Source organism: Brachyhypopomus gauderio, chromosome 7, assembly GCF_052324685.1.
Source record: "Brachyhypopomus gauderio isolate BG-103 chromosome 7, BGAUD_0.2, whole genome shotgun sequence".
Classification (NCBI taxonomy): domain Eukaryota; kingdom Metazoa; phylum Chordata; class Actinopteri; order Gymnotiformes; family Hypopomidae; genus Brachyhypopomus; species Brachyhypopomus gauderio.
This window is the reverse complement of record NC_135217.1, coordinates 23,413,609-23,426,086: the sequence shown is the minus strand read 5'-3', so window position 1 is coordinate 23,426,086 and position 12,478 is coordinate 23,413,609. Positions and strand designations below refer to the sequence as shown.

The following is a 12,478-nucleotide window of genomic DNA, read 5'->3' as shown; positions in this document are numbered from 1 at the left end:
GGACAACGATGCTTGTTAATAATGAATGATTTTTGAATGATTGTTTTTGAATGAATGTTTTCAGTGTTTACTGAGCAGTACTTGTGTATCCACAAACAGTAGAGTTAAAAAAAATACTTCCAAATCCCCAAATGCTTTATTGTACACTTGACACATTTTAAGAGGGGTTTCTGGGGGGATCAGTTAGCATGTATTTCAGCCACGCCTGTTCTTATCTGTCAGCTCATGCTAAACCCTCGACACCTTGCAGAAAAGAGGGTGGAAATTTAATCTGACTTTTTTCTTTAAAACTTATTGTGTGTGTCTTAGTCCCTGGAATGGCAGAATGAATGATAGATTTATTAATTCGCCTTTAGATTTGCAATGATTCGTCATCTATAAGAGTGTGAGCGAATGAAAGTGTGTTGATGTCTTAAGTCTGTGTGTATGTGCGCATTTACCCACGTATGTGTCTGCTGCACCGTTATCTCCTTCAAACAGCCAAAGGCCTATCTTGCAACAGAACACTGGGGACGGGGGCGGGACAATCGATCCCCACTCATATGCATAGAAATAAACACACAGGCTCACATTTATGTCTAAAACCGTCAATTAACAGGAGACGCAAAAAATTGCGGAACGTTTTGCCGAGCTGCACTGTTCGGCTGAGTAAGTGGAGCAGCTGTGGTGGTGGAGGTCAATCTACACACACGGGTCACCAAAAGTGAAGGAGAGAGCAGAGGAAACATGTTCCGCTGTCGGGTCACCCTCCTGGACGATACTTACATCGAGCGCTACCTGGAGGTCAGTCTCGGGTCTTTTCCTTCACTATTACCAACAGCTTCTGTCTTGCAAAAAACAAACAGATTTTTCTTGTTTGCGTTTTCAGAAAGGTGCAGTGGGTCAAGTGCTCTTTGATAAAGTGTGTGAGCATCTCAGCCTGCTGGAGAGGGACTACTTTGGTCTGGCTTTGTGGTGTTCCCCCGACACCAAGGTACATATTTTAATACCGCTACACAGTATGGAATTCAATTACACAACCTGCAAGGGGGCAGCCTCCATTGTATTGGTCTCATATTGGTCTATTCCTACCCATATTTCTGAATGTAACTGCGTGTAAGGCCAAAGCAGGTAGTGGGTGTCCCTGGTTGCAAATGTGGCGAAGTTCTTCACTGTTATTTTGTTTTTCTTTTTCAGGAGTGGTTGGATCTTTCCAAAGAGGTTTACAAGCAAATAACAGGTGTGTAAAAGTATTCCTGTTCTGTTGGGTATGATGTGCATTCTGTTGTTTGTGGGTTCTTGTGCTGTTTAGGGTGTATTATGATGTTTTGGGTGTATTTTGTCACTTTGGGTACATTTGGAGAGCACTGCTGGTTTTAGAGTATATTATGAACTTTGTAGTGCATTGTAGCATTTGAAGAGTATGTTGTGTTTGGGGTGTATATTTTATATTTGTTCTCTTCCGCTTGGACTATTTGTAGGTCATGATGCTACATTCACTTTCAATGTGAAGTTTTACCCACCTGATCCATCCATACTGGCAGAAGATATCACCAGGTAATTGATTTAAATCACACACACACAAATACGCAACCCCTCAGCCTAGCGTGTATGTTTGAACATTGTATCATTTTTCTTTCCTCCAGATATTTATTATGTCTACAGCTCAGGATGGACATCATGACCAGTCGTCTGCCCTGTCCGTCAGACGTGTTGGCTGAGCTGGGCTCGTACACTGTCCAGTCAGAGTTGGGGGAGTACGACGCTGACCTGCATGGGCAGGGCTACCTCAGTAACATCCCCCTCTCACCACATCAGTCCCCGGAGCTGCAGGACGCAGTCATGGAACTGCATCGCTCACACAAGTACAGGATCCTCATATTCTTGCTCACAGGCACACAAGACCATTGTGTGCATATATAATTATTGTGTGTGTGTGTGTGTGTGTGTGTGTACAGCTCAATGACTCCAGCTGAGGCAGATAAGCTTTTCCTGCAGAAGGCCAGTAGCCTGCCCATGTATGGAGTGGACCGGCACCCTGCCAAGGTAACACTCTCCACCACACTTGTGGGTGGAGGGACTTGTGTCCCTGACATTTCAAATCGTCAACATAATGAAATCATTCATTGTGTGTATCTGTGTTTGCGTGTACCAGTGTTCCATTTGATAATATTTCTTATGCTATTTTTTGTGCCTTTGTGTGCTTGTGTCTGTGTATATGTGTGTGTGTGTGTGTGTGTGTGTGTGTGTGTGTGTGTGTGTGTGTGTGTGTGTGTGTGTGTGTGTGTGTGTGTGTAGGATGCCAGTGGAGAAGAAGTGATACTGGGTGTATGTGCTGATGGGCTAAACATGTATGAGGGTGAGACCCAGACTGATAGTTTTCTGTGGCCCAGAGTTCTGCAGATGTCCTACAAACGAAGCAGGTTTCTCCTGAGGATCCTACAGGAGGAGGTAGTCCACCATGTCCTGGTGGCAACAGACACTATAGATACGTCAGCGTAACCTGGTGAACTATAGTGTGTAAAGAGCAGCACTGTAGTGTTACACATTCCTACTCTGTTTGTCTGTATAGTCATATTGGTGTAGTGAAGATACAGTGTAATGGTGGTATAACATAAAGTGAAATCCTGAATATTTATGTTAATGTTACATTGAATCTATACCAGTGAAGTGTAGTTATCAGAGATGAAAGGTTAGCATCCTTTAATGTACTGTCACAGAAAATAATGTGATGTGTAATTCAGAATTCTTGAGTATCATCCATAACTCCTCACCATGTTTCTCACAGGATGATTCTGAAAGTACAATTATCTTCAAACTACCCAACTACCGTGCGTGCAAACGCCTGTGGAAGACTGCTCTGGAGCACCATGCCTTCTTCAGGTATCTTACAAATGTGTGTGTGTGTGTGTGTTCTGGAGTACACTATTTCAGGGCTTCAGACGGTGTTACAGTGTCTCAGAGGTCTGCCACATGTGACATAGCATATTATACCGCCATTGTGATTAAAATAGAGTATATGGTGCTAAATACAGAGAACGAGATAGTAATTACAGAAGCAAAGAATAACTCCTGACTCCAGGGGATGTAGTTCCCCTGATGTAACAATAGAAGAAATCCACCAATCACATCATTAAAAATGTATACTCTCTTGTGAGTAAAATAGTAGTCAGTGTCTCAATGACAGGAACCCTAAAGCTCTATATGTTTTATCAGATGCCTAACTCCGTGAATTAGTGGTCAAGGCTTATCCAATCACGTTGCAGGAACCACCGACAAGACAGATCCTTTCCCTCTCTCCTACACGTGGGCTCTAAGTTCCGTTTCCATGGCAACACTCACACCGAATGTCTGGAAGCCAGCTCAAACATCAAGCGTCCGCCACTACATGTCACTCGTTCCGCCATCAAGAGGAAAGGTGTGTGTGTGTGTGTGTGTGTGTGTGTGTGTGTGTGTGTGTGTGTGTGTGTGTGTGTGTGTGTGTGTGTGTGATTGGAGGTATATGTGTTGCTTGTTTGTAGTGAATGTTTGCATGAGTATGCATGTGTGTGTGCACGCATGTATGTGGGTGTGCATATCCTGGTGCGGTAGCTTTACTGATGATGGGTTTTTTTCCAGCGAAAGAAAGCATGCTTGAGACTTTGAAGCGCCCAAACCGAACAGAGCTTGATGACTGGTTCCAGGTGCTAGACGTTGACCAATCACAGCCCCGCTTTGGCCTAGGTAGAGTCCAGTTGACTATGATCTAATTAAGCTTGCTTGGACTCATATGTGGTCTACATTCTGGTATATTCTACCTAAAAAGAAATGTTCCCAAGAATTTCCTAAATCATCTAATTTGTCATTCTGATAAGGATTAGGGTTAGTTGCAGTGATCACTACTTTATGTCTACAGAAACCTCTGATGCTGACCAACCGTCCATGGTGTATACAAGCATTGGCAGTAAAACATACAGACAAACACACAGTGTCACATCGATGGATGCAAAGAGCCGTGCTTATGAGGAAGGGGAGGAGCCAGAGGAGGAGGCGTGGCCTCAGCAGTTGGGTGGGTGGTCCTCTTCCCCTCTGGTCTCTCTAAGACTTTTGTTTAGCTTCTTCACCTTCTTGGTTATTTTTATTTCAGTAAGAATTCAGTTATAAAACAGGTGCTTTTATATGGTTTATATGTTTATATATTTGCACTAAACTATATTTCTGCATATTTGCTTTTCTATACAGATATGAAGATTTTGAGAAGTGCTGAATCCCAGGGTTTGAAGCAGCCTGTTGATGACTGGTTTGACCTTCTCGATCCTAGAGCCTCAAAATGTGAGTTACCAAGCATGGTTTTGGGGATGAAAATTAGAAGGAGAGTTTGAATCTCTCCACTGTTCCCAGTACAATTTCAGAACAGGACCCAGCTGGGCTGGTCTGAAGGAGTAGTGTATTGGGAGAATGACAGTAATGGTGATGTCTTTGTTTGGTTTCAATCCAGCATCCCTGCAGTCTTCACAACCTTGGAAACAGAGACAGGAGCTGGAGAAGAATTTATGGGAAGAAGGAACTTCAGAGGAGAGTGTAAAAATTGTCAAAATGATGAAAGAGGTTCAGTATAGGAGAGACGGGTCAGAGGGATTAGAGGTTGAAACAAGACTAAAGAGAGCGGATTTTGCTGGAGAAAGTCTAGAGATGTCAACTGGAGAAAAACAGCCAATGGTGAAAATCATGGAGGTCATAGATCAAATGGGTGGAGCAAGGTTGCAGAATGTAGTGATTCATAAACAGAGAACACAGGAAGTACAAGGTTATGATGGACAACCTCAAGACATTTTTACTGAGCGAAAGATAAAGGTGGAAATAATTGAGGGGAAACAAGAACTCTTGGTGGGAGGTCAGGTGGTTTCTGAGGAGACAATTGAAGGATTTGAGAAAAATGTACTGGAAGTGGAAAATACTGAACAAAGACTGCAGGACGTAGAAGATCTGAAAGTCAGACTGCAGGAAGGAGAAATTCTTGTGCAAAAACAGCAGCAAGCTGAACAGGAACAAGGCCAGAGAAGACAGGGAGATGATTGGCACATTCTGATGAATCCCAGGCCTTTGGCTGCAGGTATGTAATGTGATCAGGTCTGTAATGGGTGCCAATACCAAACATGTTTATATATGCAAATGGAACACGGTTGCTAATATTTATTCAAAATGCTTCAGAAGATACATTAAATCCAAAACTCTGTGTATACTTCTACAAGATTTGATTAACCACACATATATTATCAAGGAACTTTTAGGGTTGATCATGTAAAAACAGTGCAGTGTGTAAGAGAGTAACCTACAGTGTAATGAAGTGCTACATTACAGAAGGTGTTTACTACCCAGTTCCTCCTCTGAATTCTGCAGTAGAAACTCCATTCCCATCAATTCTCATTGTACTTGTGACCTGTGCAGGTGCCAAGATGGAGGTGTCGGTCCAGAGAGGTGAGCTACAACGGTGGGTGGAGGAACCTTTGCAAAGCCTGCACGCTCCCCCACCCATCCACACTGAAGACGACTGGCATGTCCTACTGGACCTGCCGCCCAGGACTCCACAGGAGTCGTGGTTTAAACCTTCAGGTACAACTAAGAGAGCCTCCAGTCTTGGCAGATTTGGTTGAATTAAAACAGACAATTGCTGTGCAGTCACATTTCAGCCAAGACGACTCTGTTGGGCTGGTCTGAAGGAGTAGTGTATTGGGAGAATGATGCTCATGGTGATGTCTTTGTTTGGTTTCTCTCAGCATCCCTGCAGCCTTCACAAATGTGGGACCAGAGACAGGAGCTGGAGAAGAATGAATGGGAAGAAGGAACTTCAGAGGAGAGTGTGAAAGTTATCAAAATGATGAAAGAAGTTCGGTATAGGAGAGACGGGCCAGAGGGATCAGAGGTTGAAACAAGACTAAAGAGAGCAGATTTTGCTGGAGAAAGTCTAGAGATGTCAACTGGAGAAAAACAGCCAGTGGTGAAGGTCATGGAGGGAGAGCTAGAAGAACAAAAGGAGTTTGAGTGGAGACAAGACCTCTTGGTGGGAGGTCAGGCGGTTTCTGAGGAAACGATCGAAGGATTACAGAAAAAAATATTGGAGGTGGAGAGTATTGAACAAAGACTGCAGGACTTAGAAGGTCTGAAAGTCAGATTGCATGAAGTGGAAATTCTGGAGCAGAAACTGCAGGAAGCTGAACAGGAGCGAAGCCAGAGAAAACAAACAGATGATTGGCACATTCTGATGAACCCCAAGAGATTAGCTGCAGGTATGTCTACAACAGATACCAATCCCAAACATGTTTATACATGCAAATAGAACACAGTAGCTGATGTTTACGCGAAATGCAGCAAAAGATACAGTACATTAAATGCCAAACTATAAATGTATATGTAAATGTATATGTCCACAAGATATTACTTATACCACAGTTATAATATAAAGCCACCTTCAGGGTAGTACAGTGTGTAAGAGAGTAACCTACAGTGTAATAAATCTTTACGTTATAGCAGGTGTTTACTACCCAGTTCCTCCTCTGAATTCTGCAGTAGAAACTCCATTCCCATCAATTCTCATTGTACTTGTGACCTGTGCAGGTGCCAAGATGGAGGTGTCGGTCCAGAGAGGTGAGCTACAACGGTGGGTGGAGGAACCTTTGCAAAGGCCGCATGCTCCCCCACCCATCCACACTGAAGACGACTGGCATGTCCTACTGGACCTGCCGCCCAGGTCTCCACAGGAGTCGTGGTTTAAACCTTCAGGTACAACTAAGAGAACCTCCAGACGTGGCAGATGTGACAGCTTTGGTTCATTGAAAGCTAAATGTGATGCAGTTGCTCTGTTGGTGGGATTTGTTAGAGCAAGTCAGAACACTGCATTCCTGGAGCGTTCCAAATGGGCCTGCAGGCCCGAGCTGATTCATCTCATTAGGTTGAATTCCAGGTGTTGGTTTGACTCCTTTATGTTTTTTTGCCAACTTTCCATGAGCTCTTCTTGAGATTTCAAATGGTAAAATTACCACCAGAAATACACAAACGCCACACAGACATTTAGTAGAAGAGATATGCATATGCTTTTAAAACACTCCTACAAGTTACGTATGTAAGGGAGTTGTCAGCATAAGAGTATTAACAGTTACCCTATGTGATGAGAGATTGCTACAATTAGCTTGATAGCGTAAGCATGTATAATTACCTTGTTAGCACTGACACCTGGTTGCAACTGGTTTTAAAAGCAGACATACAATGAACTCAATAAACGCAAAGAAATTTCAGAAAGAACTCACAAAGGTTGAAAAACCACAATAAAGTAGTACAACAGACAGTAAGCATGGATGGGAAGTAACTCTCACCCATCTCATACCTGATTTCCTCTATGTATGCAGAAGAAGAACTAACACCTAAAAGACCAGAAGAGCAAAACTCACACATCCAATAAATATACACCTCTCCTCTTGTTTCTTTAGCTGATGTAGGCAGGCCTGTGGTGCCCATGGTAATAGAGGGCAGGAAGTGGGAGGAGGAGAGAAGATGGCAGGAGGAAAGGAGAGAAGACAGTCAAGTGAAGGACATCTTCCAGGTGAAGGAGTCCCTCCCACCAACCACAGCAGGCCAGAGAGAAGCCCAGCCCCAGAGGGAAGTGAAGGATGACTGGTTTGTCCACCTGCATCGATCAGGTAGACACAAAGGCACAGTTCTCCAGCTCAAGATTAGTGCTGATTCTAGACGTCTACATTCTAGAAGTGCTTTCCATGGGGAATCACCACTAACATTGCCGTATCTTCCAAAACTTTATCTGTGTAGAGGAAAACCAGTCTGTTGACACATAAACACGTCAGGTATTTCACCCCTAAGCATCTCGTGCCCAGACATTTAACAGATGGAGGGCAGAGAGGGGCAAAGCCATCTAAACCATTTATTTATGAAGGGAAACAAAGTCATGCAGTATCTGGATTTTTCAGGCTTCCAAAAGCAGCTCGTGAATCATGCACTGATGTGTGAGAACTACTCTTATTACAAAACTCCGATAGTTGCTCCATTCATGAACATTAACACATACCTAATCTATTCATACCTCATGTAAGATTGTATGAACACTGTCAAAAAGCTGCTGTCATCATCATGTAGGTGCAGTTATAGCTCCCCCTGTGGCAGTCATGGTGACCGACGAGGACAGTGTGGCCAAGAAGAGCATGGCGGAGGAAGAGAGGAGACAGAGGCAGGTGGTAGTAGTGGAACAGCCAGAGAGTCAAACGCTTCTCCGCCAGCAGAGGGCAGCAACACCTCAGAGAGAGAGCCACGATGACTGGTTTACCCTTTTACATGCTTCTCCAGTGGAATCAGGTAAAAACACCCACAAGCTCATATTTGTGCTGCTGCCTTGATGGAGGATTTCTGGATATAGCACAGTTTATACTCTAGATTAATTTCTCAGTAACTAAAAGAAAGTCTTCTAGCTCTAATAAGCACCTTTAATAGGCACATGAGTAAAGAAAGAAGAACATTTTGGGTTTTTTTTGCTTCCATTCCCTGCCCAGGGGCTTACGAAGACGCTGGTGGTGTGAGAACTCAGCAACGAGTCACAATAGTGACTAAACAAGTGAGCGTGAAGGCACGGGAAGTCACGATCGACGAGAAGGCCACAATCATCAGAGAGAAGCCATTGAAAGTTGAAGAAGCAGAGAAGAATATTCCAGTCGTGCTGCGAGAGGTGGATGACAGCTGGTTTGTGCTTTTCCACTGGACACCATTTGAGAGGAGGAGTGTTGGCACAGGTAACACTAACAGTTCAATACTGCTGTCAGAGACTGAGGCTCTCTATGGTGGCAGCATAGTTATTGCTCTTGGTAGAAGGCAACGCCATTTCGGGGGGTTGCAGGTTACTCTAATAGGTGCCTCTGTGCTTTCAATGACATTCAAGCAGTCATATCAAACATGGCTGCACTGTTTTGTTGTGTACTGCAGTAAAATTGTCAAGCACGTGGCTCTTGGAGGAGAGCAGAGCAAGGGAGGTGCAGGAGAAGAGGCTCCGGGAGGAGGAGCGGAGGAAGAAGGAGACACGTGCCCTCCAGCAGAGAGCGGAGGAGCCCCCCAGGGAGGTGGCAGACGACTGGTTCGTCCTAATGGAGACTTCTCCCATAGGAGGTAGAAAATTCCCATAGATGAATTAACCCCAGCAATGCTGAATTAACACCTGTTGTTTTGCATCAACATCTGCAGCATTTAACACCTACTGTAACAAATAGAATGTTGAATGTAACACCTACAGTGCTGCATCAACACACCTGCAGTGTTGAATGAACTCCCATTGTGTTAATTCAGGCCATCTAGTTTTTGGATTGCAATCTCACTCTCTCACTCTCTCTCTCTCTCTCTCTCTCTTTCTCTCTTAAATTTTTGTGCTCACTCACTCAAACTCTCTCTCTCTCTCTCTCTCCTTTTCTCTCATTCTCTCTCTCTTGCAACGTTCGCTATGTTCTTCCCCTCATCTGACCTCCATGCATTGGCCAGTGGGAGCAGACAGGAGAGCCACTGAGGAGCAGACCTGGAAGGAGCGAGCAATGGAGAAAGAGAAGAAACGAGTGATGGAGGAGGAGCGTAAGACACGAGTGATGGAGGAACAGAAGAAACGAGTGATGGAGGAGGAGCGTAAGACACGAGTGATGGAGGAACAGCACAAACGAGTGATGGAGGAGGAGCGGAGAAAAAGAGCAGCTCTGTCTACATGGGAGGAGAAAGATGACTGGTTTAAACTACTGTCTGTTTCTCCTCAACAACCAGGTAAACACACCCAACACAATCGAGCCTTTGTTTTTAGTGCTTCTGCAGACAACTAGACTCTCGGAGAAGAGTCGTGAAGCCCAGACCTCAGAGTTGTGGACTGTGCGGTGCTGTCATAAGCAGTGATTGGTTATAATGAAACACTAAAGTCCCCGTCTCTCTTCCCAGCACTCAAGCTTCCCTCGGTTCCTGTCATTTCCCCCGTCCCGGTGGCTGTGCCTAAGCCCCGCCCATTGCCCCCAGCTGACCAACCAATGACATCCACTCCCACTGCCCCCTTCACAAGACCCACCTATCAGGAAGAAAGAACAAAGAGACTGGACATCACACAAGAATCTGAGGTTTGAACCCACACAAAACAAGCACACACAAATACAATATATGAACCCATTCACTCAAACAATTTTAGATGTATATCTTAAATAAATCCTATATGATAACGTGATATATCCTGTATCCTACATGAGTATCATATAGGAGCACCATCATGTAATGTAAGTTGTGAGATGGCAATGTTAGATTTACATTGTTAGTGAGTGAAGATCCTTCTCAAACTATGACCATGTGTGCCAGAGAAATGTCTACTGCAGGTTCCCTCTTAATGTGTCTTTAACGCATGGCTTCCTCTACAGGTGGAAACAGAGTCAGTCCTTATCAGAGAGGTGAGATAGTCATCACTACCTTTATCATCACTTCTTTGATTCTTGCCCATCTTAAAACTGTTCATTGTAGGTCATTAAGTGCATATATCAACCTATATATATATATATATATATATATATATATATATATATATGCACTTAATGAACAGGTTTTGTAGTGAAATGAAATATTTGTTTTCTTGATTTCTGTTTTATTTGTTTTCTTGACTTTGTTCCTCTGCCGCAGAGAAAATCAAAGAGAATCGAGGGTGAAACCATATTTATCCGCCATAGCATCCTCATGCTGGAGGTAGGACCGCTTTCTGCTGAGGATCCTGTCCCACCAAGATCTACCGTTTTTAACTTCAGAGAAGGTGAAGGTGTGCTTATGTCTAGGAATCACCACTTTCTCTCTCTCTATTTCTCCCTCTGTGTTGTAGGACTTTGATGTGACTCCAGAGGTGGTATTGAGGCATCACGCCAGCATCAGGGAGCTGAAGCGTCTCTTCCTGGAGGACGTGCCCGTGTACGGCCCCACCGAGTGGGACAAGCGCCTGTCCACACACAGCCCCGTCAAGATCCCCAAGGTGACCAATGGTGACCTCTTCCTCGGCATGGAATTGGTGAGTCTCTCACGCACCTACCCACACATGTATACCTCCCTTGACGTGTCACTAGATGGTGTAAAAACACAAAGCAACTTTGTTTTGCTGTTTTTCTGATTGATCGCTGTTAAGAATGCATTCACTGACGCATGATGTTATTTTTCAGATGGGAAATGAAATATTGGTCATGTGAAGCAGCACCGCCCCCTTTATTAAGACTCCACCTTCCTCTAATTCCTGAACAGCACGAAATCCTCTTGGTTTAGTGTACCATTTAGTCACTGACACATTGCAATTATGCTGTTTGATTTTTACCACAGGTTCTGTATTAATGGATTTTATATTTGTATTAACTGGAGTTTATATTTCATATTTTTTGATATGCAGTGTGTTTTAAAGCTTACATTTTTCCTGATATATAGTGTAATACTCAGTAGGCCTTAATGATTGTGTTTTGTTTATTATAGCCTTTTTAAATCTATCTTCACAGTTATAAACTAATGTGGATTTGTAACGGAGTGAATGTAAAACTCCTTCATCGCTCTGCCAGTAGTTATGTTGCCATATTTGGTTTGGTTTAGCGAACACCAGTGCTGTCGTCAGCTCAACAATAAAGAGATTTGATCTCCATTTGTGTTGGTGATTCTTCATGTACTACCTCAGCCATGGTCTGAGATTCTGATCTGGGCTCAGCATTGCCGTTCTGGTTTTGATCATGGCCAATGCAGTCTGCCTTATTTAGCTCTCAAATGGTGAATCGTGACCAATATTAGAAGTCCATCTGCCACTAGAGCAAGACTGATTTGAAAATCACCATTACGTTTGGTGCAAGGTCCCCATGAGGCTTACTGGGAGAGGCTAATGCTTATTACTGGATTGATGGTTGCCAGTCAGCACGACCAGACTGCTGTCTAGGATTATCTTTAGTTAATGCAACGCCACTGTGTGATCTCACAGATGGACTAAGTGTCCTGACTTGCATGTTGCAATTGCATTTGTCCATGTATCTGAGGAATAGGACAGGTCTAGGACCAGTAGTAGTAGCAGTATGCAGAACTGAATTCATCAGGATTTAAAGGTGTAAGCTGACCCTATATCAGCCCACTCTCTCTCTTTGATCAGTGTGGAGCATGGTGCATAGCAGGAGATAATGGAGGGTGCTTGGGCTCAGAGGTCACTCCCCTTTTATACGCTGCCTGACATTTCTTTGAAGATTTCTTTTTGAAACCAGACATCCACAAACACATACTCTTTCATAAAAATGTGTACACTTTGACATCCTCAAAAAAAAGTTAGATTTCTACTTCTTATTAAAAACAGAAAAGGTATGAGATAAGACTAAATTGTTAACAAAGGAACTCAGAATTGTGGATGGATACAATACAGTATATAATATTTTCATAATTTTTCAATTATGAAAAGACCAGTGTAAAGCAACCCACTAAACATTTTTCCTGCTCTTGGGGAAAGGGACAT

General features: G+C 43.5%; 1 protein-coding gene across 1 annotated transcript; it reads left to right on the top strand.

Annotated features, from left to right (window-relative positions):
• Window positions 1–564: 564 nt before the first annotated feature.
• epb41b (erythrocyte membrane protein band 4.1b) lies at window positions 565–11,632 on the top strand. Its single transcript, XM_077012708.1, has 26 exons — window positions 565–783; window positions 869–973; window positions 1,177–1,219; window positions 1,461–1,536; window positions 1,626–1,844; window positions 1,938–2,025; window positions 2,278–2,430; window positions 2,768–2,862; window positions 3,246–3,397; window positions 3,598–3,702; window positions 3,875–4,027; window positions 4,201–4,290; window positions 4,457–5,071; window positions 5,407–5,571; window positions 5,736–6,245; window positions 6,574–6,738; window positions 7,443–7,652; window positions 8,104–8,319; window positions 8,514–8,750; window positions 8,941–9,120; window positions 9,487–9,756; window positions 9,925–10,097; window positions 10,389–10,418; window positions 10,645–10,707; window positions 10,838–11,020; window positions 11,169–11,632. Exons 1-26 carry the CDS (start codon window positions 727–729, stop codon window positions 11,193–11,195), a joined length of 4,380 nt encoding a protein of 1,459 aa, XP_076868823.1. The 5' UTR covers window positions 565–726; the 3' UTR covers window positions 11,196–11,632.
• The last annotated feature ends 846 nt before the right edge of the window (window positions 11,633–12,478 follow it).

Coding starts and splice junctions, on each gene's coding strand:
- epb41b (XM_077012708.1), top strand. CDS start 727: ATGTTCCGCTGTCGGGTCACCCTCCTGGACGATACTTACATCGAGCGC. Junction 1,220..1,460: donor GGTTTACAAGCAAATAACAG/GTGTGTAAAAGT, acceptor GACTATTTGTAG/GTCATGATGCTACATTCACT. Junction 8,320..8,513: donor TGCTTCTCCAGTGGAATCAG/GTAAAAACACCC, acceptor TTCCCTGCCCAG/GGGCTTACGAAGACGCTGGT.